This window comes from Gopherus flavomarginatus, chromosome 1 (assembly GCF_025201925.1).
Source record: "Gopherus flavomarginatus isolate rGopFla2 chromosome 1, rGopFla2.mat.asm, whole genome shotgun sequence".
Taxonomy (NCBI): domain Eukaryota; kingdom Metazoa; phylum Chordata; order Testudines; family Testudinidae; genus Gopherus; species Gopherus flavomarginatus.
The window spans coordinates 164,734,581-164,760,429 of record NC_066617.1 but is presented as its reverse complement, the minus strand read 5'-3'; the positions used below and the strand labels follow the sequence as shown (position 1 = coordinate 164,760,429).

The 25,849-nt window shown below is 43.0% G+C and overlaps 1 protein-coding gene across 1 annotated transcript in view; it reads right to left on the bottom strand.

Annotated features, from left to right (window-relative positions):
- ATG3 (autophagy related 3) overlaps positions 1 to 24,274 on the bottom strand; it is a 33,279-nt gene extending 9,005 nt beyond the window's left edge. The window contains exons 1-10 of the mRNA XM_050937023.1: positions 24,251 to 24,274; positions 22,202 to 22,243; positions 16,404 to 16,453; positions 15,229 to 15,299; positions 13,230 to 13,337; positions 10,430 to 10,479; positions 8,280 to 8,358; positions 6,879 to 6,913; positions 6,435 to 6,581; positions 4,857 to 4,984 (exon numbers count right to left, since the gene is read on the bottom strand). Of these exons, the coding sequence (XP_050792980.1) occupies positions 4,857 to 4,984; positions 6,435 to 6,581; positions 6,879 to 6,913; positions 8,280 to 8,358; positions 10,430 to 10,479; positions 13,230 to 13,337; positions 15,229 to 15,299; positions 16,404 to 16,453; positions 22,202 to 22,243; positions 24,251 to 24,274 (734 nt within the window). The remainder of the gene's footprint in view (positions 1 to 4,856; positions 4,985 to 6,434; positions 6,582 to 6,878; positions 6,914 to 8,279; positions 8,359 to 10,429; positions 10,480 to 13,229; positions 13,338 to 15,228; positions 15,300 to 16,403; positions 16,454 to 22,201; positions 22,244 to 24,250) is intronic.
- Positions 24,275 to 25,849: the final 1,575 nt, after the last annotated feature.

Below are 25,849 nucleotides of genomic sequence, written 5' to 3'. Positions count from 1 at the left end.
TGTTCCAACTGCCTCCCTCCCAGGTCTAGCATACACCAGTAGTTTTCAAACTGTGGGTCGGACCCAGTACTGGGTCGCGGCAGCTCTGGTCAGCACCGCCGACCAGGCTGTTAAAAGTCCTGTCAGCAGTGCTTCCCAGATAAGGCAGGCTAGTCCCTACCTGTTCTGACACCTCGCTGCGCCTCAGAAGCGGCCAGAAGCAGGTCCGGCTCCTAGGTGGGGGGGCCATGGGGGTCTGCATGCTGCCCTGCCCCAAGCACCGGCTCCGCACTCCCAGCTAACGGGAACTGGGGGTAGGGGGATAGGAGGGTGGTACCTGCAAGCAAGAGCCACGTGGAGCCACTTGTGTGCCTCCGCCTAGGAGCCAGATCTGCTGCTGGCCGCTTCCAGAACACACTGTGGTCCACAGTGCCAGGACAGACAGGAAGCCTGCCTTAGCACCCCTGCTGCACACTGACTGGGAGCTGCCTGACTTAAGCCCGCGCCCCAATCCTCTGCTCCAGCCTTGAGCCCCCTCCCACATGCTGAATTCCCCATTCCTTGCTCCACCCCACAGCCCTCACCCCCAAACCCCAACCCTCTGCCCCAGCCCTGAATCCCTCCCACACTCCAAACCCCTCATCCCCAACTACATTGGGTTGTGGGCATCAACAATTTTATTCAAGTGGGTCTCCAGAAAAAAAGTTTGAAAACCACTGGTCCACAAACTTAGGCCAACGGAAGCCACCTCACGTCTACCTAATAATGTATGCGTGTACCCTGCCAGGTCCCTTCCACCAACCTGTCTCTTACGTCAACTTAATTACTTCACCTGTGCGAGACACGTCGCACTTAATTTGAGGCTGATGGGTCAACAGAGGCAGCGTAGACGCAGTGCTGTATAAGTCAACTCAAGTGGCTTTCAGGAGGTGTCCCACAATGCTCCGCTGTGACCACTCTGGTCATCTTTTTCAACGCCGCTGCACAGCAGCCAAGTATACAGGAAACATTTCCTGTTTGATCAACATGGAGAGTTCGCCATCCCAGCGGATCATGGCGACTCAACGCCCAAAATAGGCTACAGCGTGGAGTACACAGGAGGTGGTCAATCTTCATGACCTGTGGGAAGATGAGTCTGTGCAGGCACAGCTCTGATCCAGCCATAGAAATATAGACCTCTATGAAAAGACTATGCGAGAAATGGGGGAGAAGGACTACACCAGAACACGCAGCAGAACTTTGGCAGATGTACCAGAAGACAAGGGAGGTGAATAATCGTTTTGGTTCTGCACCTTGGACTAGCAGCTTCTACAATGAGCTATGTGCAATTCTCCGCGGCAACCCCACCACTATCCACACACACAGTGTGGGTACCTCTCAGGAGTCTGAGTCCAGGGCAGAAGTTGATTAAATGGCGCTGCACACTTGGATCACAAGAGCTCCCACGGTGGACTTACAAACTCCAAATAGATTCCCCACTGAGCGGTAGCCCTTTGGCATTGTAAGCTTCGACAGAGCAATTGCTACTCTTCTCCACTGTCAGAGCAGATCTCAGTTTAGTGTTTCAGGGCTGGGTAAAGTTCTGCAAAAAGTTCCTGGAAAGCGGCCTTCTGCATTTGAAAATTCCGCAGCCACCGCTTCTTATCCCATAACGGCATAACGATACGATCCCACCAGTCAGTGCTTGTTTTCCAAGACCAGAAATGATGCTCCATCTTGTTCAGCTGCTGCGTGACTACCTTCCTCTCCCAGATGCTTATGCTGTCCCCAACACAGCACTTCTGCAAAGACCTCTCATCCATACTGTTGCTACCCCTGAACAGAGGGTTCCTCTGGCCACTTCCATTTTGTGAGCTTCCTCCAAGGCACTTGTGATGATGAGGTTCTGGCGGGACCCAACTGAGAGTGCCAATTTAGGACCAATTGCTTAAACAGAGCAGTCACAGCCCAAGGCTGGGGTTTTTCCACCTCTAAGGAAAACCAAACCAGCCAGACAAAGATGACTTCGGTTTCACCCCACTGGCTAACCACAAGTCACACAAGCAATTTCCTTAGATACTCCAGTCTCCCAGTATCACCACCAGTGCCACCTGTCCTGGGGATGAATGGTTATGAAAACCAACACCCCAGTAAAAGAAAAAGGTTCTCTCGATCCCAAAGGACCAAGCCCCAGACCCAGGTCAATATACACATTAGATCTTACCCACAAATCACGCTGTTGCCAATCCTTTAGAATCTAAAATCTAAAGGTTTATTCATAAAGGGAAAAAGATAGAGATGAGAGCTAGAATTGGTTAAATGGAATCAATTAGATACAGTAATGGCAAAGTTCTTAGTTCAGGCTTGTAGCAGTGATGGAGTAAACTGCAGGTGCAAATCAAGTCTCTGGAGAACATCCCCCACTGGGATGGGTCCTCAGTCCCTTGTGTAGAGCTTCAGCTTGTAGCAAAATCCCTCCAGAGGTAAGAAGCAGGATTGAAAACAAAATGGAGATGAGGCCTCCGCCTTATATAGGCTTTTCCAGGTGTAAGAACACTCCTTTGTTCCTGCTGTGGAAAGTTACAGCAAAATGGAGTTTGCAGTCACATGGACCAGTTTCTGCACACCCTGCTGAGTCACAGGGCGTAACTGCCTTCTCTCGATGGGACAATTGTGTAGGTGATGGTCCTTAATGGGCCATCAAGCAGGCTAAACAGAGCTGACACCAACTTGTCTGGGATCTTTCCCAGTAACACAACACAAGTTTGAAATACAGACAGCATACAGCCAATATTTATAACTTCAACTACCAAAATGATACAGACATACAGACGCATAATCATAACCAGTAATCCGTAACCTGGTCTTAGACACCTTATATGACCCCCCTTTACATAAGATTTGATGCCACTACAGAACCTTGGTTGCAAACCATGTTCTGTATGGTCCCAGTTTATATCAATAACGTCACAGCACTCTTACTGCTGCCACAAATGGTGAATTCCCAGCTGCTTCTTTCTTGCCAAAGCAGGCTTCTGCAGAAACCTCTAATTAGCTTCACGCCTCTTCTTCCCTTTTGCAGTTTCATGCCTCTTTTTCCCTTCTCTTTACACTTCCTAGTCAGCCCTATCTGTTCTGCCTCCCAGCCAGCTTGCCATGTACCTCTGCTTCTCCTACTCCACATCCATGTGTCCTAATCCGAGAGTTATATGTATCTTTAGTTGCAATAATGGGGGGCTCAACCAAGTAGATCCACGGGGTGGGGTGGGGCATGCAGGATGTGCTTGCACCAAATCTACAAAGAGTCAATTCAGAGATGAGTGATTAAACTGGACACTTTCAGGAAGTCACTTGAACTTGTACCTTAACTGACAACCATACAATTCAATAAAAGGCAGGACCTTAATTGAAAGCATGATCCTGCTGGGTAGATAGCCGACAACCAGTCCAAGTAGTTCAACAGCTGGTAGTTAGAAAATTGGGAGACTTAACAGCAGATCATTGTAACCCAAGAGAATCAACAATACAGGGTTCTAAGGCAGCACCATAGCATGAATACAGTCAAAAAATTAGTTTCTTTACACGTAACAGTCTAAGCCAGAGGTGGGCAAACTATGGCCCGTGGGCCACATCCAGCCTGTGGGACCCTCCTGCCTGGCCCCAGAGCTTCTGGCCCATGAGGCTAGCCCCCAGCTCCTCCTCTGCTGTTCCTCCTCCCCTGCAGCCTCAGCTTGCTCACTCCGCCACCGGCGCAACACTCTGGCTGGCGGGGCTGTGAGCTCCTGGGGCAGAGCAGCTGCAGAGCCCAGCCTGACCCACTGCTCTGAGCTGCGCGGTGGCGACAGCGTGCTTGTTCCAACAGGGCAGCGTGGCTGTAGCACCGCCAGCCACTAGTGCTCCAGGCAGCATGGTAAGGGGGCAGGCAGTGGGGGGACTGGATAGAGGGCAGGGGAGTTCAGGGGTGGTGGTCAGGGCAGTCAGAGGGCAGGGAACAGGGAGGTTGAATGGGGGCAGAGGTCTCAGAGGGGGCAGTCAGGAAGGAGAGGGGGTTGTATGAGGTGGTGGGGGGCAGTCAGGGGACAGGGAGAAGGGATGGTTGGATGGGGCACGGGTCCCGGGGGGGGGGGCAGTCAGAAGCAGGAGTTCTGGGGGCAGTAGGGGGACAGGGAGCGAGGGGGGAAGGGGTGGATGGGGCAGGAATCTGGGGGGGGAGAGGGCAGCAATATGTGCCAGGCCATGACCCCCTCCCTCCCTCAACTGGCCCTCCATACAATTTCTGAAAAAAAAAACGATGCGGCCCTCAGGCCAATAAAAACAAAAAACAAAAACAAAAACGTTTGCCCACCTCTGGTCTAAGCATAGCTGTCTGCCACCTTCTGGAGTTGATGTGAAAGTGCAATTGGCTTTTTTTTTTTTTTTTTTAAATTGGATACACAAAAACAACCTGTAGTAGCTTTCAAAATACAATAAATTTTTTACCAAAAACCTAACTTCACAAAAGATCATGCTAGAGTAGAATAAAAAGATTTTTTGCAGCAAAAGATCAAAACAAGAATAGCTTGATTCTAGACTTTCTAGAAGAGGAGACTCATGGAGAATACAGTTTTGAGATGCTACTACAAAACAGAGGCACAAAGGAAAAACCAAACCAATTCTCTTAATGCACATTTAGCACTGGGATGGCTGCTCAAACAATTGCTGACTCTTCTTACCTCTGCAAAAGGGAACAGCTCATGCAGACAGACAGCTGTGGAAGTGTCCACGAAAGGGGAATTTATGATTGTTTGATAGATCACAAAAGGATGAACAAAAGGCAATTTTCATTAGACAGAATGACCTTTTCACAAACATATCCATAAGCCGGACTCAGTAAAGAAATACTGAAAGACTGAAGATACCTGCATGGATGAACTGAACACATAGGTGGTGGAGGAAGATGGGGATGATTTTCAATTGTTACTGTTTTTTTGACATGATCTTGACTAATATCTTCATACATGTAGTCTACCGTTAAAGGCTGCCGTTGCTGAAAAGAAAAGAAATGTGTAGCAAGAACAGTGTCGCACAAACAATCTTTTCCTCCTACTCAGAAAGTAGAATAGCACTAATGTACCATTTTGCAGGTATATATGTTATCTCTGCTTACAGGACCCTAGAGTACTTTATAAACTAAACATAGCACTGAAATCAAAAGTGGCAAGCAACCATAGGGACAACAGGTGAGAAAGGGGATCTTAATGACAGGGCAAAACTCTATTCTTATGAAAAATGCTGCAGGATCCACAGGATCCATACAGAGTAGATATAATTATAGAATCGTAGAATCATAGACTTTAAGGTCAGAAGGGACTATTAAGATAATCTAGTCTGACCTCCTGCACAATGCAGGCCACAGAATCTCACCCACCCACTCCTGCATCAAACCTGTGCCTGAGCCACTGAAGTCCTCAAATCATGGTTTAAAGACTTCAAGGTGCAGAGAACCTTCCAGAAAGTGACTTGTGCCCCACGCTGCAGAGGAAGGCGAAAACCCCCAGGGCTTCTGCCAATCTGCCCTGGAGGAAAATTCCTTCCTGACCCCAGGAAAGAATTCTCTGTAGTAACTCAGATCTCACCCCATCTAACATCCCATCACAAGCCATTGGGCACATTTACCACTAGTAGTCAGACAAATTAATTGCCAAAATCAGGCTCTCCCATTATACCATTCCCTCCATAAACTTATCAAGCTTAGTCTGGAAGCCAGATACATCTTTTGCCCCCACTACTCCCCTTGGAAGGCTGTTCCAGAACTTCACTTCTCTGATGGTTAGAAACCTTCATCTAATTTCGAGTCTAAATTTCCTGATAGCCAGTTTATATCCATAGTACTTTGTTTATAGTACAGTGGGAGAACTGGGAGCTAAACCTGTGGTTTCAGGGAAACCTAGATATTTCTAGAATGAGGCTTATATCACTAAGTCAAACTTACAAGATTCCATAGTGTAAAGTGGAAGAAGAATGCTTCCTTACTCAACTTCCTGCTGCCTGTGTACACTTGGTTCTCACACCTTCTTGCTTTACTGACAACAGATTTACTGGTTTTCATTCTTGTTACCCACAGAAAGCCAAGAGCTCAGAGAACTACAGTCTTTTCTTTCACATGCACCATCACAACTGGTTACGAAGATCCAATTACAGCGCCATTCAAGGTGTGGCGAGATTGCTTTTACTTATTCTCACAGGCCCAGTAAATCTTGGCTGAAGTCCTGGCTTTACATTGTTCTCCTCAATTCTTGCCTTAAACATATATTTAATCAAGAGACTCTGCTGTCAGAGCATAACTGATGAGCCTGCTGTTTCCCAAGGCAGAACAGAATCCAGTTTGCTCAGAGGCACCACACATACTATCAATTATTAATCAAGTAGCAACAAACTGACATTGCTACCTTAACCGGTGAGTCTTAACACTGGGGGAAAAAAAATACTGGTAATACCTCATCATATCCAAATAACCACAGCCTTGGAGTTTGGTAGTATTTGTCATAAGTGATGTAGAGGTCATAAGTTCTGGTCTGCAGGATGGCATCTTCCCCTCCGACATCAGCTTTAGCTTCTGCTATTTTTCTTGTATCAAGAGTTGCCTGAGGGTAAAGATTTAAGATAAAAGAATAAAGTCAATAACAGTAAAACAAATATTTAAGTAACACTATGCCTTTATTCACCTTTGCCCCATACCTAAAAAGGCATCTGAAGACCATGGTATTCTGATCAATGTGTCAGTTACAATATTTATTTGTAACAAAAATTGGTGCTTTTAAAAGTTTTAGTAAATGCATTTTAAAAAAAAAGCATATTAGCCATTTGACAGTGTTACCAGTTTGAGCACAAAGTAGAAAGGGTGTTAATGCTGTGGAGGAGGTAGAGAACAGTTCACTCACGTCATCTGTCTCCAATAGCCCACTCTCTTCATATTCTGAAAGGAAAGAGAGAATGTCTATAAGTTCATGCCAAGCTTGTAATTGGTCATCAGAAGCTTAAGAATAAGCAACCAAGAGTGCATCCTTAAATTCTGCAAGCATCTAATATACATGCATTATCCAAGTAGACTTCCTAATTTTCCAGTACCATTAAACTACACCTAGACTCTCTAATACTGTAAATCTGAAGACTGTCTACCATGTGACTCCACTAGACACTCATTATGGAAGCCTCTAGGACAGGGGTCTCAAACATGCGGCCTGCAAGGTTATTTTTTGCGGCCTGCAAGCTCCTCGCGCCCCCCCGCCCGCCCTCCCACAGCCTTTACCTAGAGCAGCTCTGGCCCTGCCTCGCCCCCGCACTGCTTCAGGAAGCCGAAAGAGCCTGGGGGAGGAGGCAGTGCAGGGGTGTGTGTTGATGTTGCTTCAGGCACCGCCCCCAGCAGCTCCCATTGGCAGCGGTTCCCCGTTCCCGGCCAATGGGAGATGCTGAGGGCGGTGCCCCTGCTCCCCCAGGTTCCATCTGTTTCCCGGAGAGGCACGGGTATAGGGTAGACAGGCAGGGAGCCTGCCCTGCCCCCGGTGTGCGCCAGGCCAGAGCCTGCCCCCCAAACCCTTCCTCCAGTTGAACCCCCACCTTGAGCCCCTTGCTGCACCCTGCACCCTGACCCCTGCCACATCCCTCCTGCAACCTGAGCCCCTGCTGCATCCCTCAACCCCTCCTGCAACCCACACTGCAACCAAGTGCCCTGAGCCCCCTGCTGCACCCTGATCCCCTGCCCTGACCCCTGCCACACCCTTCACCCCAACTCCCTGCTCTGAGCCCCTACCACACCCCACACTCCTCCTGCACCCTCTGGGGGCAGGGAGGGGGCAGAGCTGGGGTGGGGATTTTGGGAAAGGGGTGGGAAGAGGCAGGGCAGGGAAGGGGCGGGGCTTCATGGAAGGGGTGGAGTGGAGGCGGGGCCGAGGGTGCGTGTGTGTCAGTAATGTGGCCCTGGGGCCAATGTACTAGACCTCATGTGGCCCTCATGGTCATTTGAGTTTGAGACTCCTGCTCTAGGAAGTCAGCATTTTTCACTGGGTGAGTTTCAGAAACTGAAGTTTGTGTTCAAAACAGTCACAGAGTTGCCACGCTAGACCTGTCTACTCCACTGCCTACTGCCCTAATTTTCCAGTCACTGACACTTGTGCATTCCAGTGGAGTTGTGGTGGTGTAAACCCAATGTGAAAGGAGAATCAGGTCCAACATGGGACTGTTAATAGGCATTACATGGAAACAAGCAGTAGTTCTTTCCTAGAGTGCTGCCCTAGTTACATGGCTGAAATAAAGTGCATCCTATCTGACTTAAAGGGAAATACCTTCCATGTCAGCTGCTTCCCCTTCATCTTCCTCATCATCTTCACAAGAGGCTGGATGTCCTGGTAGTTTCATACTGTCCTTTTAAGTTAAATTGAAAGCAAATGAGAACAATGCTTTACGAACACTTGAATTGCATATCACATCTCTTGAACACATCTGCCTTGGAAAATCTATTTACAAATGAGTATTTTCCATTTATTCCTATGAAGTCAATCAACATATATAAGAAAAGTGATATTCACATTAGTAGGTACTACATTCTCAGGCATTTAAAGGTTTTTGTACATTAAAAATCCAAAATCTCTTGCTTCCAGATCAACTCTGTTCAGGCTCAAAGTCAAAGGATGACTTCTGTAACTATCCATGTTGTAAATTCTGCTCTGAAAATACATCTACTCCTATATCACCACCAAGATAGAGACTCTGCTGTCAGAGCATAACTGATGAGCCTGCTGTTTCCCAAGGCAGAACAGAATCCAGTTTGCTCAGAGGCACCACACATACTATATAGCTAGCAGGAAGAAGTTGTCAGCAAAGAGCAGTGACTTGAAGACATACAGAGCTGGTACATTGGGCAAGTCAATTTAAAGGAATCAGGTACAATTATACTTAAAACTAAGTACCTGGTTTAAAGTTTGTTAGTACCATAGCAAAAGCCAGTTGTCCAATAATTCCACAATTGTTTTAAAGCCATACAAGACTCTCAGCTTGTTTGAGACATTGATCCATAGTCTGACAAGTCAGAGATCCGAGATTGGAAAAGAGATCCTGGGTGTTAATGGCCAACATACTTCCCTTTCCATATAAAACAGGTTCTAACATTAAAGGTTCTATACAAGTTTGCTAAGTGCATAATAAACTGCTTTGGGATACACTACCTGTGTACTGAAGACACTACATAAAAGCAAATCTTGTAATAATATTACTACACAGGAACGCCAAGATTTGCCATGTTGTATTGGGCCATTGGCCCATCGGCCCATCAAACCAAGTATCCTGCAAAAAGCTGATTTTTTTTTGGCCCTTCTGATGAAGGCAAAACCCTTGCCACACATTGCGTACGTGGAGCCAGTTACACAATGCATTACGTACAGCGCAGATATCTGCTTTTTCAGACTGCGAAGTGACAAGCATGCCAAGGGCTTTTATTTCTGCTTTGAAAGTGTGTATTTGCCCTGGGCCCCATAAACATTGTAAAAATATTGTTGTACAAGACAATGTTGTTGGTCAGCTACAATAGGTCTGTAAGCACCATGAGGGACCACCAAATTAAAGTGGTCTGTTGCACTCCTTACCAATTCCGCCCCCAAACACTTCACACACCAGATTTATACTGCTTTTAGATTCAAAGAAGCCTTCCAATTGCAGCTCAGAGGCACAGCTTCATTTTAGTCAGGTTCCTTTTTAAGAGGCATTTCTACAGATGCCTTTCACCCAATAATGCTTTTTAAACATATACATGTTATTGTTGAGAATGGAAAGGTTCATGCTATCTTAAGTGCCTCTTCAGCCTTAGAGGAAGCTGAGAGCAGTTGGAAGTTTTCCAGATTTCATCTCGGCCCTGTGATGATTTGAGAAGTATGGTGGCAGTTAATAAAAACGCACTGAAAAAAGAATGAATTTAGCTACATTAGTGCCTCAGCAACTGGAGACAGAAGTTTGGCAGGACATGTGACTTGTCCAAATCAAGATGTACCTTCCCTAGCCTACCTTAAGGGACCAGGATCTTAAAACTATATAAAAAACTTGTTGAATAAGCCCCATTTTACCATATAATAAGTCTTTTTTTTTAAATCTAACAATTTGTCAGCATTCTAATAGCTCTGCACATGCTCACCTCAAAGTTGAGTGAAATCGGTTTCTAGTTTATAGGTGTATGTGGAATATTAGTGAATGTGTATGTTGAATGGAAATATTCCAGACGAACAGTGCCTCATTCCATGATAATGGGAGGGGATACATGCTCACACTGATATTATAATGGGTTACTATTTCAGTTCATAGCTCACCCCACCTTCACATATTTCCTGGCCTCTGTACTGGTCTTTCATGTACAGAATTAGCTCACATGGCTGTTTAGGGACACTATCAGACATCTATTGTACTTTAACCTTCTAGTATAAGTCAATATTCACAAGCTAACAAATACCTTGCTCTCCAGTGTGATCTCCTTAACTGTTTCTGTCCCGCCTGCAATACCTGTTGATTGAACATCAACATTGAAAATAGTCCAGATTAGAAGAGCCTGTTTCTTTATTGCCAGGATGGTACAAATTGCTCAATTACGTTTTTATAAAATAACTTTAGAATCTGTCAGGACACGTCATTCAGAGCTGGAAAAGACTATCCCTCCCTCAGGGAGACTTATGTAGGCTAGTACAGACTAATCATATAGGGAAGACTTATCATGAGACAAGAGTTTTGATAGAGGAATCTTAAGGAGTTTCTGCACAAGTAATGAGTTGGGGGCAATAATTTAACTGATGACTGATAGCTCGTACCACTGCAAAAAAATCTAGACGGACTAATAGTCACACTGTACTACTCATGAACACTATCTTACACATAGTAACCTCAAGCACATGAAAGCAAGGTGCACTCCAAGAATAATAATAATTTGAGCATGTGGCAAGAGCTACTGTTCATTCAAAGCATCCTGTCCATGTAGCAGCCTTGACTGTGGTTGAACATGCTTCCTTCTTAGCCAAATGTTATTTCTATAGTGCCATAAGTGTATAAAATAATTCAAATAAATACTGACATGTCCCTGTTCCAAGGAGCTTATATTTAAAAAGTAGCAGCTTGCCACTATCAATTAATAAGCATTAGGAGAAGAGCCTGATACTGTAGCTACACTAGAGAGCTTTGTGCCATGTAAACACTTTAGTGTAGCTGCTCTAAGGCAACAGGAGGGAGCTCTCCCATCAGCTTAACTACGCCAGCCCTGGGAGCAGTAGTAGCTATGCTGGTGGAGAGATGCTCTCTGGCCAACATATGCTGACTTAATTTAGTGCTGTCCGCATCAGCATTTATATCACTCAAGGGGCTGGCTAATTCATACCCCTGAGCGACATTACTTACATTGACTTAAGCTGTAATATAGCCGAAGCCTCTGTCATTCAGAAAAAGGAACACCCAATGCATTGCCACTTCTTGTCAACCCGTCCCACTTATCCTTCTATTACGTCTTGTTTACTGCTGTTCTTCTCCCCTGTCCTGTAATATTACATCACTTTGTTTCGATACAATCTCAGGTCCAGTTAACCAACTGAAGAGGAAAGGGATCTCAGATGACTTCCTCAAAGATATAGGTATTCTCCTAAGATAATGCACTGTTAGTAGACAGCATACCTTACCACTCAGGAAAGGCACAGTCAGCATACTAGCAACGCAACACATCAGCAAATGAACACTGTTTGGGAACAATCATTTCAACTGGCTGGTGAAGTCACTCCTACATATTGTTTCTCCTGCCAGCACTGAAGATACTCTTAGTTCTTTAATATTGTAGCACTGTCAGATATTTTTGTTTACAGAACTGGTTCATAATATCAGTGAAATTCCCAAAAATCACCAGGAGTGACCAATCAAAAATACAGAGATGTATAGTGACAAAAATAAGAATTAAAACATCAGCAGACACAGGATAAAGAAATTAACTTCTTCTGAGGTATTCCAATCACACTAAGGAGTAGTTTCTCTTAGAGCACGTCTTCACTAACAACATCTGTGTAGTCATGGCACCAGTGCGGGGAGAGAGCTGTCCCAGAGCTACCAAAAAAAAAAAAAAAAAAAAAACCCCAGCTCCATGAGGGGAATAGCTACCAGTGCTGGCTACCAGTGCTGGGAGAACTGTTTACATTGCCACTTTACAGCGCTGAAACTTGCAGTGCTCAAGGGGGTGTTTTTTTTCACACCCCTGAGCGAGAAAGTTGCATAGCTATAAAGTGCCAGTGTAGACAAGCCCTTAGAAAGCCTCTGAAAGGCTACAGAGCTACTGAGAGATGTTGCATTACTCAAGGGGTGAAAATGCTTTGAGTACTTTTGATACACAGAAAGGAGAGAAACTTACCTTTAAGGGCTATTCTCAAACACCTTCATCCTGGAATTTAAAGGTCAGCCTTCTCAGGCTGTGTTAAAATAATCATCTACTCAAAAGAAAAGCTGAAAGGAGTATACTATGGAAGAGATTTTGCTAGGCACTTGGGAGTTAGATTGACTACACAGTAGAATCAGATGAATGGTTATTTTTAGTTTTTGAATCTCTCTCACAGTGACAAAGGCATCCACTTAGAGAAGTCTGTTTCTAGGACTAAAGCTTTCAAATTTATGTAAAGTACTAACTTAATTTTCTGTATTTAACTAGTTTCCTTTTATCATACCAATTTATCTGGGGGCCCTTAGATACCAAGGAGACAGGCACCTTCTAGCAACACGGAGCTGTTGGGACTAGAGATCAAAGGTTCATCTAAGGTGGGGAAATATCACAGTTGTGTCATTGCTTAACTAAGATAGAAACTTAACTGTTGCACATCTCATACTTAAACTCACTGACAAGGGAGGTCAGTATGCCATTATTCTTCACATAAGGTGAAGCGAATGGTGCTTTTATTTCTCTCAGTATCTCTTTAGTAACAAGTTTGGTCCCCTGCATGTGGGATATTTACCTTACCAAATATAGTAATATGCATCTCTATTGTGCTTCTCAAAGGACTTAAGAATCCACACTTCTGAGGTATTACTTCATTTCATGACAGAAACAGACACAGACTAAGCAACTTGCTAATGTCACACAGAGTACACAGGTATTTAACTGGGAATGTAACTCAGGTCTCTCAAACTGGCTATTAAGACACATCACATATGAGAGACATTTCGAAATTAAAATTAAGAGTCAAGGTCTTTAATATTAGTTAGCAGTGGAAAGTTAAAAACAAGCGTTTCAGTACCTGCATTGTGAAATGTGTCTACCCATCCCCCATCACCATCATCTTCTTCTATGATTGCTTCCAGTTCATCTGAATACTCCATCTGTTTACACCGCTTGTAGCATGGCACTGTAAAGATCAGCAAACTCTTACGAGTAATAGAATAACTGCAGTCAGATACTAGACAGAGCAGAGACACTCACTCTGCAAAGCATTCTGCAGTGAATACGTTTCCCCAGCCCCTATTTGCTCTCTGTGGTACAAGGTTGTTTTTTCTGTTTTTTTTTTTTTAAAAAATAGGTTAAAAATACAAATTTAGACAAAATACCTTCACATTATACAATTTCAGTACATTTGGGTTAATCTTTTAGGATTTCCAACCTTAATTATTCGTGTGAATTTAGTGCAGGGGAAGGTAAGAGGATACTTGGACTCTAGTTAAAGAGCTGGTATGTTCTAGGCAGTGGTCACACAATCATCTTATATTTTTCTGCCACTTGTCATTGTGCCTCAATCCTGACCTGTAAGGGTCAAAAGGGAGTTTGAGTCTAGATTTTCTGAGACTGCGAACCATTTGGTCGTATCTGGGAACTACCTATCCATTTGTTTCATGCATGTCACTGAACAGCTTTTAGTTAGTGCAGATCTTGGCTGAATTTGAACATGCAACTTTTACTTGTTATCTGCTGGGCAGACTTCTCCTTAAAGTGCAGTAGTCATGTAACTGACAGATCAGTTTGTCATAAGCTGACTGTAGACCTTCTACAAAAAACAGGGCATGGGGACAGGGTCAAAATGAAAACTAGAGGACATCCCCCTGGAAACTGGTTAGTAGGGTGCTCTGTGGCATCTTTTCTGCAAGCATTTAACTTAAGTCAGAGGTTACCAGTATATCATGGTCCCAGACAACTGAGTGCAAGAAACATGGAATCCTGGATTTTCTTCCTCTGAAGAGTGACCGGGAAAGGGCACCAGAAGACCCCACAGAAATTGCAAGTACATCACTTAGCCATGCAGTCATTGCTATTGCCTGCATAGCAAGTTCATTGCAACTGTAGGCAGCACTGGGGTGGGGTGGTAAATAATTCAATTACTTTCTCTGCAGACCACAGGACATTCCACTGGCCCACTGAGGATTTCAAGTCTCCAAAATGGGCAAGTCAAGTCAAAGCACGGAATACCACCTCATGAGGCCATAATTCCTTCTCGCAGGCCTTCAATTACATAGCCCCCTCAGTTCTAGCTGGCAAAAACTACAATTGCCTATCACAAAAATGCCAAAGTTTGAGACAAAAGACAATGTTTCTTTTGTGAAAAGAAAGCTTCCCCCATAGTTTTGGCTCAGATGCAAGCTTTCCTCTTTTAGAGCAAGTGGGCAGTCAGCACTACCATTATACAATGCTTTAATTTTGTGACCATCAGCTGACCTGTTTCACAGCAGAATTCTGCAGTTTCACTAATATGGTGATCTGAGTTACATGGTTTGTATGAGATTAAAAGTATGAGTGTTACCAAGTAAAGCATTTTGGAATAACTTTAGTAAGCCAGGAAGAACCAGAAGATCCAGTATTGGGGAGGGTGAAGGAAGAAGAATTTTAAGTTAAAATATCACCCTTGCTAACCATTGTGTGTGGAAGGGCGGGGGGAGAGGAGGTGGAGGATTAGAGGAAGCAAGCAAGGAAAGATAAGGAGAGTTATTTAGTGTTTCTGGACTTAAAGTTTTCAATTTCACAATGCAAGCTGCAATGCTGACCCCAAGCATATATTTATCATCTTCATGCTTGGTGATGACAGATTCTGTAAGACAAGAGATCTGAATACTCAAGTTCAGACAATCTACTGCTTGTGTCACCACAAAATTAAAATGCAGAAGATACAAGGGAAGGTAAGTATTCATTATCAATTTTATGTAGAGGGTAAAATTTGGGTGCACAAGCATGTTCCAATAGGCCTACAATTATTTTCCCCTCGAGTCATTCACAAGAGCTGTACTGCATTCAACTCCAAGAGTCATTCTTACCATTTTTAGTTACCAAAAACTGCTTGTCTGTTGGCAGATAAGCCTTGACCTTTAATTCTTCTCCTGAAGCCCTTTAAAGAAAGCATACCACAAAAAAGTGAAAACTTGTTCTGCAGACAAGAAAACTTCTATTTTCAGTCTGTGTGGACAGAAGACAAAAATACCACCTTCCTGCTTCTATTTGACACTATTAACCACCACATATGTAGTAGCAGAACTTGAGATATACTGCAAAAACAACCTACCTCTTTGCAATTTGAAACATACCAAGCTGACCAATGAGGTGAGCCCAAGTGTGAGCAGGAAGGGGCTGGGAAGAAGTATATTTGAAAGCTTTCAGCAGAATCACCTCACAATCTATTGTGACGCTTGCCACGCTGACAAATCTAAATCTACTAATCGTATATTGCCCACATGCATTAGTTTTTGGCTTGAACAATAATAATCTAGACACTAATGTTATGTTCTAACCACTAACCATTTCATGATTTATTTTTATGATGCAAGAAAGACCCTGTTAAAATGTACTGAATACATTTTTTGTACATTCTCATTGCATTCCAGAGAGGTAAAAAAAAGCCTTCTCAGAGTGACTATGGCATGCATATTCAGAGATAGACCAGCATTTTCTAATCTATAACTCAGCTGGATATGGACTCAAGATCAAATGTAAGTAGTGTAAGCTATTGTTTTTAATATGTAGGTTACAACAAGGCAATGACTTCACAAGTAGCCCCTTGTAGTTAGTAAGTTCAGTGACTCTCTGCCACCATGACAGAGAACATGGTCTCAAGATTTCAGATTCCCCATAACCAATGGGGCCAAGAAAGGCCCAAGGGAGAATGAGCCTGTATTACCATTGGAAATTCAAAGTATTCATACCAGAGTGGTCTGTTTTCTACACCACCTCAGAAGAAACCATCCTAACTGCAGCTACAAATGGTAGCTGATACAAAAGCCTCCCCCACAAAAGTGACTGTAATTTGGATCATGACAAAGATATCAATGGCATGGGATCTATGGCCAGAGTTCACGTCTAGATTTAGTTCTCATCTGCATTAGCTGAGATATACCATACATTTTTGCATCTGATGCAAATGTAATATGACAAAAATGTGCTGTTCCTCTAGCTTTCCGCACCTCTAGCTCTTTGTGCCTTGTTCTCTTTTACTTACCATTGCCAAGTAGGACAGTGGTGAACTAAATGGTCTCCAGCTGCCACAAACTGTTTGGGCACAAAGAAAAAAGGTGAAATGCGTACGTAGTATAAGGAAACTCTTATGAACTTGAACAGTATTAACATTTCAGTTGTACAGAGATCACATTTTTGTAAGTGTGTTCCATGTAATCTTCATAGCACTTTATGCTTTAGAGATCCAGTGAAAAGAAAAAGCATTTGTTTCCTCCAGCTGGTGTAGACACTGACTGATTTCTTTCATCTCAAGGAACCATGCAGTAAAGACAGTCATAACTGCAAAGATGGACAGAACTTCTAAGAGTTTTCTCTATACCTTATGGCAAACCCAAAAAGGTTTATCAACATTTACCAGGCTAGTACATTTAAAATATACTAGTTGTCATAAATATGAAGGGAAGGGTAACCACCTTTCTGTATACAGTACTATAAAATCCCTCCTGGCCAGAGGCACAAAATCCTTTTACCTATAAAGGGGTAAGAAGCTCAGGTAACCTGGCTGACACCTGACCAAAAGGATCAATAAGGAGACAAGACACTTTCAAATCTGGGGAGGGGGAAAAGGCTTTGTTTTGTCTGTTCTGTGTGCTTGCCGGAGACAGATCAAGAAGGCAAGAAATCCAACTGCATTAGAATTAGTAAGTAATAATAAGGGAATGTGTTAGCTTACTTTTATTCTGGCTTGTAATTTTCCTTGTCTAGAGGCAGGTTTATCCCTGGATTTGTAACTAAGGTTTTGCCTAGAGAGGAAATCCTCTATGTTCTTGAGTCTTTTGTTATTCTGTAAAGTACTTACCATCCTGATTTTACAGAGGTAATTCTTTTACCTTTTATTTAATTAAAATTCTTCTTTGAAGAACCTGATTGATTTTTCATCGTTTTAAGATCCAACAGTTTGGGTCTGTGTTCACCAGTACCAATCTGTGAGGATATTATTCTCAACTCTCCCCAGGAAAGGGGGTGTCGGGGCTTGGGAGATTATTCTCAAGCCTGCCCAGGAAAAGGGGCATAGGGGGTTTGGGGGGATATTTGGGGAAGGTAGGGCTCCAAGTGGCCCTCCCTAAACATTTGTTTAAATCACTTGGTGGTGGCAGCATCACTTAATCCAAGGAATAGGGGAGTTTTTAACCTAAGCTGGTAAAAATAAGCTTAGGGGGTCTTCACGCAGGTCCCCACGTCTGTTCCCTAAAGTTTGGGTGGGGAGAAAACCCTGACACTTGTTCACTCCATCATGAAGACAGCAATGAAAAAAAGCTAGTTTTATTTGCCCATGGGGAAATTTACTCTCGCCTATATCAGGATTTGACAAGACTGCTTTATTAAATAAATTCTTGTTACAGTTAGCAATACAGGCAAGTAGAATTTGGATTGACATTTAATTTTTGTGAAAGCTTTTCTTCTTTAAAAAACCCAAATGGAAGTATTTCCCCATTCTCAAATTTTAACTATAAGTTCTTAAAAACATTTCCCTGCAGCGTTCAAAGCCAAACACTGTAAAATGAAGAAACTGAAAGTGAAACGGACATCACTTATTCATTGCTGAAGTCGAGAGAAATGCAAGTAAGCGGATACAAGTATTATAGCATGGCAGTGCCCAAAGATGCCAATTATGAATGGATATCAAAAAGTGTGCTAGGTGCTGTGAAAACATATGAAAATAGGTCCCTGTCCTGAAGAGTTAGATTTTAAAAACTCTTAATAAACTATAAATAGTAACTGAGGTAAATAAATTTCTTAATTATGTTTCTAGTATATTTTTAAAAAACAGAAGAATTTAAGAGCTACATAGAGTGAATATTAATGCAGTCTCATGCAGTCATTTGTTTGTCCCTTTATTCTATTCATAATGGGAAGGAACAGCTGAAGTTTTAAAGCCATAGTGAATTTGTTTTGCTTGTTCTTTACAATGTTATTAGTTTTGCAAATGACTTACACATCTGTTGTTCCAGCTGCTTCCCCATTTTAAAATACTACTTCACAGTAACATGCTAGTCAGCTGACAAACTCATTGCAGAATGGCTTTACAGGCTATAGTATAGATTGGCCAACCATTTTCTCTCCATGTGCTCCAAAAACAATGCAAGTCAGCATAACAAAAATATCACAATGTTTGTTCAGTATGGATAATAGATTTACTCCATGGAAAAGTAATTTCCTCTTCCTAGGAAAGTGTCTGGAGACTGACCTCTATCAAAAGAGATGTTTCACCGTAATGGGGAAAAACAGTTTAAAATTTAAAAAAAAAAACAAAACAGGGAAGACCTATAAAATCATTCACTCATACATGAAAACACTCTGTATAATGTAGAAAACTGCAGCATTCTTTAAAATCCTGTACTTGTTTAAAACACATGAATGGATTGTTTGTAGAAATGGGGAAAATAGGTACATCCTAACCATTTTAAAATGACATCGTCAACATAAGATGTCATTTTAAAGTGTTTTCTTACCTGGGTTAACCCTGTAAATTACTAAAATGAATTTTAAATCTCATTTGTTTTTCATCCTTCAGTTTTACAGTGAAACTAAGCCAGTCAGTTTCACTTTGATTTCCATGCAGTAGTCCTATGAACAAAGGTTTGTGTTCACAGTACTGCAAGAAAATGTTTAACTTAAACATCCTTAAATATGTTAATACAAATAGTTTTCAGTAAGCATACACTTAAAATTTTATAAAATTAAGTCTGGTGGTGTCCTTTTGAAATGTTACTAGCAAGGATTTAACAGAATACTCATGTGACATCCAAAAAAAGTGTTAAAATGAATTCAAATATCTATCAATATACTAGAAACAAGAAGAGGCAGGACAGGAGTTTAGCCAGGTGATACAGTGGGTAAATTAGCTAGCTAGCCACCTCAAGAGATATTATTAGACCTAGCTTTAGACCATAGGATCAAATCACATAACTGCCATAGAATTAATCACAATCTACAATCAGCATTTCAGAGACCAAAAAGACTGGAACAAAAGAAAAAAAATATGCAAGTATGGAATTGAAATGCATTAGCAAAGCGGTACAAGTTTGTGGGCCAGCAAAACAAGCGTTATCTGGCAGTAGGTACCCCTTCATTGCTTGTGTATATTACAGTTCACTGACACACTCAAAGAGAACATATGAGCGCTACCATTAAAAAGACAGCCTCCTCTTACACACCTGACAGAATCTCTCTTTAATGATAACTGTATAACAGGGCAAGAGCTACAGCTCCTAGAACGATTAGGCATAGTGGAGGAAGATTTTTCAGAAGCACAAATGGCAGCTGGACCCTTAAAAATCCTACCCCATATTGGTCAAGGCACCCAACCTTGGTGCAATGATTCACTACTTTACTCCTCTGACCATCTGCTTTACTATGGTCTGTTTCCACAGAGAGGAGACACCCTGTTAAAGCCGGTCTTTCACTGGTTCTTTTTGACCTACCTGCACTCTCCCTTTTCATCCCCCTGCAGAAAATAAACTCAGCCATGGAAACCTACCAAATGGTCAAACAAAGAACCAACCGAAAATCAGTTCCTCCATGGAGCTAAAGATTGAGGTTAACACAATACATTTGAAGATACTTTATGGGACTCTTAAGACACAATGTTGCCTAATAAAGAGACACTTTCACAGATTAAGATACACAGAACAGCTCTGAGTCTAAAATAAAATTAACAACATGGGTCATGTTTATGAAGATAAAGTCAGAACCAGGGGTCCAACTGATACAACATACTTGTGGCAGAAAGGCTACCCAGTCAGGGAACCCACCAATGCAGAGTTGGAATAAAAAGCCGTAACTCTTTGAAAGCAAATTGCCAAGATACATGGAGAGCACACGTGCTCTCAATCTCTTGGGAATCACTACCCTTGAGTCTAGAGGACAGGCAGTCTCCTCACATCCTGCAAGGAGAACGTATGCCATAATATATGACACCAGTGGTTCATTAAATCTAAGATCCTGCCTCTGGCATGGATTTATCTCTGATGCTGCAAACGGCAAAAACGCCCTCCACAGTGCATATAGCCAGTTGACCCAAAAGGAAAACCCCTTCTAATTAGATATCCCTGTGCAGCTTTTCGCCACAGATGATGGGGCTAAGTGTCAGTGGTTCACAGTTATCTAGAATTTTTTTTTGGTGGTCACCATGAAGTTAGAAGAAAATACACAAAAGCTACCTCAAAAGATTGTTTAGCACTAAAAATTGGTTAATTCTGTAGTACTCCAGTAGGCTAGCAAAAATGATCTCCTCTGGCATATAGTGTAGCTCTGTAGAAATGTTTCAGATGCCAATATAGGTATAATATTTCTGCCTCATGTATCTTCCTATGTTATTTGTCTGTCTCGCCACCACTATCTTCATTTTTGTCTGATTCTGTCTCCTTCCTTCTCTGCATTTGTCTTTACCTTACCTCTCTCCTTCACCCTCCCTGCTTCCATTTTACTCTTTTGTAGTCTCTGAGTAAACAGTTTCAGAGACAACAGCTTTCAAATGCTAGCCCTTACCATCCTCATGTAAAGAAGAAAACTAAAAAACACCATTGCATTCAATACAGAGAAGAAACTGGATAGGAATTTGTAATCCTTGTTTCCTTTTACAATAGACTCCTTTGTAAGCTGCTACTACTTACTGGAAACATGGCCAAGCTAGGGGCAGCCTATAGAGGAGTACAGAAAAATGCTTGTGCATGGCAGATGGCCAACAATATGTTGTGACCCCACCACACACTCAGCAGCAGGGGAACAAAACAGATGATGGAAAGCAGGGGCTGCTTTAAGCAAGCTTGGGAGGTCCCTGGATTGCTTAAGGGAGGAGGAGTTCTCAGTCCAATGAACTCTTTCCTGCTTTGACTTCAATGCAGAATGGAGCTGCTGACCCAGGAAAACCAAACCATCTAAACCAGGGATGGGCAAACTTTTTGGGCCGAGGGTCACATCCAGGTGGGGAAATGATATGCAGGGCCAGGGCAGGGGGTGGGGTGCAGGAGGGGTGTGGGGTATACAAGGGGGCTCAGGGCAGGGGATTGGGGTGCACAGGGGTGCAGGATGCAGCAGGGGGCTCAGGGCAAGGGAGTGGGGTGCAGGAGGGGTGCAGGCGGGGGCTCAGGACAGGGAGTTGGGGTGCAGGAGGCATGCAAGGTGCAGGCAGGGATCTCAGGACAGGGAGTTGGAGGGTAGGGTACAGGAGGGGTTCAGGCTCCGGCCTGGCATCACTTACCTCAAGTGGCTCCGGGGTTACAGTGGCGCGCACGGACATGGTGCCGGCGGCGCCACAGGCAGGATCCAAAGCCCTAAGGGGCCAAATCCGGCCCGCAGGCAGTAGTATGCCCACCCCTGATCTAAACAATGTTCAGAGAAGGGTGGGTTCTCCCTCAGCCTATATTAGGATGCCTAGGGCTTGCGCTCCAAACTCCATTCCAAGAGGAATTCTGTTACTGACAGACTGCAACAGCAGAAATACTTCGCACATACAGCTCTACCCCGATATAACACTGTCCTCGGGGGCCAAAAAAATTATACCGCATTATAGGTAAAACCATGTTATATCCAACTTGCTTTGATCTGCTGGAGCGCGCAGCCCAGCCCCCCTGGGAGCTGCTTTACCGTGTTATATCGGGTCACGTTATTTCGGGGTAGAGGTGTAGTAGGAGTAGTAATCACATCCTCAAATTTTCACTAAGTTAGCGGTTGCAAGAGTCAATTTAAGATTGATTATAATGTTATGGCAACTTTTACCACAAGTTATTACTATTTTAATAGCTTCTTTAAGTACATTTCATAAGTCTGAACACTCACCTCTTCAGGAGTGATGACTCCAGTTTCTTTAAACTTTGACTCCTAGAATAAAGACAATTCAGAAACATTTACATCTCTGTTGACATTTGAATCCCATTCTCCAAAGCTGAAGAAACTCTGCTAGGCTCTGATCCTGCAACTCTCTCTCTCTCTCTCTAGGTCAGTGATTCTCAAACTGTGGGTTGTGACCCCATTTTAATGGGGTTTCCAGAGCTGGCTGAGACTTGCTGGGGTCCAGGGCTGAAGTCTGAGGACTTCAGCCCTGAGTGGTGGGCCTCAGGTTACAGGCCCCTTGCCTGGGGCTGAAGCCTTTGGGCTTTGGTCCCCCACATCACCTCATGGCAGTGGGCCTCAGGCTTTGGTTCCTTCACCCAGTGTGGTGGGGCTCAGGTGTCAGTCCCCGCTACTGGGCTCATGTAGTAATTTTTGTTCTCAGAAGGGGGTCATGGTGCAATGATGTTTGAGAACCTCTGCTCTAGGTAGCTCTGTGCACCAGCTTGAAGGAAGCTGTGGGGTCAGTACTCTAGTTTGTAGCCAGCCTGCAGCCATTTTCTATAGCACAGAACATTAGCAAGGAAGCAGTTGTTTGCAGAATCCAAGAGGTTATCAGAACTGCCACATAACCATAGCATATTTTTCTGCAATTATTAATAGTTCAGTTGGCTAATAGGAGAGCTCCTGTGATCAGTGCTATACTTGCTTAAGAGGCAGAAAGCCGATTAGAACCAGGTACTCTCAGCCATGATTTCTGTAACTGCACCAAGTACTAAACGAAAAAATATTAACATAATGCATCAGTTTGAGATTACAAAAAGCACAGAAGTTCAGTAACGAAGAATGATTGTTCCCACTGCCAATGTGCCTTGGACCCATTTTGTAGAGATATTTTATTATTTGCTTTTTTTGGTATTTAGCCATTCCTTTATTGTGCGCCACGTGCAAATAGTTTTGAGTTTCTTGAATTTTCTCATGCTGTTTTCATTAACTTGTTCTCAGTTTGGATAAGGTACACTGAAATCTTATAGATAACAGTTTACCTTTGCATTCGGACAGACATCTAGAAAGTTTGTTAAGTGTAAAAAACAGGTGTAATTCATGCTCATGTAAACCCAGAACGCACAGAAAGTTTTAGACTCCAGAAGAAATAACATCAGCACTGAAAGACCAGACGTTTCCCACCAGAATTTTAAGACTACTGAAGAATGAGAGAACCAGTAGTTATCCATATTTGGGATGTATCACCCATCTCTGTAATATCTGAGGTGGATTTCCTTCCTACTGCACTGAACAGCCCTCAGATTTCATTATCAAGTCTCAGGCCTCTTTTCAACCAGTACTCTGACTCTGGGCTACAATTCCTTGCTGTTCAATCCTCCAACATCATTCAGTCTTCAATTAAACATACGTTCTACTGCTTCCACTGCCAGAGTTAATTGCCATAGATGCACTGCATGGGGCCCAGACAAAGTCTGAGAATGTCCAAATTGTCACCTTCTAACAAGGAAGCTGGAAAAAGCAAAGTCTTGTCCATATCAGCAATCTAGTCTCTCTCGTCCCCTGCTCCAAAGATGAAGGAAAAAATATAAATTAAGTGCATGATTCAGATGAGACAGGCAAAACTCTTGTGGTACCACTGCGAGACAATAGAATATCAACACTGAATGCCAATGAAGATTCTCCTTTTAAGAGTTTGGGATAATAAATCTGAAGACTTTGTGGCAGTGCATTGTGTTACCGTATCAAAGTCTCAGAATGCAACGACCTTAGACCTCGTTCCCAAGGTGCATCATAGAAGTCTGGGATCCTGAGAGTGGGTGGAACCAAAAACAGAACAGCCTGGATCCCCTGTCAACCTAGTGAAGTGTAAAAAGCTTAGCGTCTTTAGAAGGCAAGGCTACATTATGCTGCATTCCTAGTGGGTATTTTGAAAATTCCATCCATCTGTAGTAGAAAGAGCCTGAAGCAGAGGCCTGGTACAAGGCTTGAAACAAAGTCAGCAAAAGCTATGCTTTGAGCAAAAGTGAGGCCCTCTCAAAAGGAGATACTTGCCTGCAAGTTCACTGTTCGGTACATGAACTCGACGCCAGTATTGCTAGCATTGCTAAAATACACTGATTATGTAAATACATTTCAGCAGGCTAGGACAAGAACACCTCAATCTAGCAGATAAGATGGTTTGACAGAAGTAATGACTAGTGATGTTTTGTCTGAAATATCAGGAGAAAGGTACAGGGCAGCTACTAAATGTCATGAAACATGTAAGGTGATATGCAAGTTGTTTATCCCAGAAGGCTTGTTTCAGTCTATAAATCCTGGAATGCGTCACTTTAATCCTTTGTCCAGCTGCTGGTTCACTGTCATGGGCAAACATTTATTAAGTTTACCTGTAGCACATATAGGGAATTAATACTGTGCTTTGCTGGCAATAAACTTGGCCTAGCACCTTCACCACTGAACAGAGTGTGGTCTTCTTCAGCAGTTCAATCAAAGTCTGCTGTTCAAGCTATCTTGTCAGAGCCTGTGTAGCACATAGCAAGAACATACACACCATTCACTTGATTTTCAGTTGCTGTTTTGTAGCATTCTAGTCTCTCACAACAAGCTATTCAAAGTGCAAGGATGATGAACAGCACGTGTCTGAGAATCATAGAATATCAGGGTTGGAAGGGACCTCAGGAGGTCATCTAGTCCAACCCCTTGCTCAAAGCAGGATCAATTCCCAACTAAATCTTACCAGCCAGGGCTTACCTAAAACACCTCTAAGGAAGGAGATTCCACCACCTCCTTAGGTAACCCATTCCAGTGCTTCACCACCCTCCTAGTGAAAAAGTTTTTCGTAATATCCAACCTAAACCTATCCCACTGCAACTTGAGACCATTACTCCTTGTTCTGTCATCTGGTACCAGTGGAAATAGTCTAGATACTTTAATACATTGTGTTACAGTGGTTAGAAGGGGAAATTTGGAGTTAGAACTCCTGGGCTCTATTTCTAGCACAGCAAGTGACCAACTCAGTAAACTTAGACAAGTCACTTCACCGCCCTCTGCCTCAGTTTCTGTCTCTATATTCTCAATCACAGTGATGGGCAATGTTACAAAAACTTAGCTAAAACATAGACAACACCATAATATTTACTTCACAGGGGCAAGAAAATTCAGTTCATGAATGAAGAATGCTATAAAGTGGTCTACAAACAAGGATCTCTTACGTGAAGTACAAAATATGTAAGGAAGTTACATTACAGAAGCCTGAACTGATCAAGAGGATTGCGTTTTTGATTTTTCCATTAAAAGGGTCCCAGTTGAAACAACTCTTCTGAAAGCATACACTAAAGGTCTGAAAGCAAAACTGTCTTCACTGTCTTCATTACCTGGACTGAGGAAAATCCAGATACTAAACTGACAGCAAGAGAAGAAAATGGGGATTTTTTAAAAAAAATCATCAGTTTTAATACAACGAATTATTAGTAACAGAGGCAAGAATACTTTGCAGTAGAACAGCTACATGTAACAAAGAATTAAAGTGACAGTAGTACCTGCATGTGTTACAGCTACATAAAGTACAGAAGTAGATAGAAGTATTTGCACATGTTACAAGGGTTTGGCGAGTATTAGGCTAGGTCTAACACAGCAACCAGACATTCATTG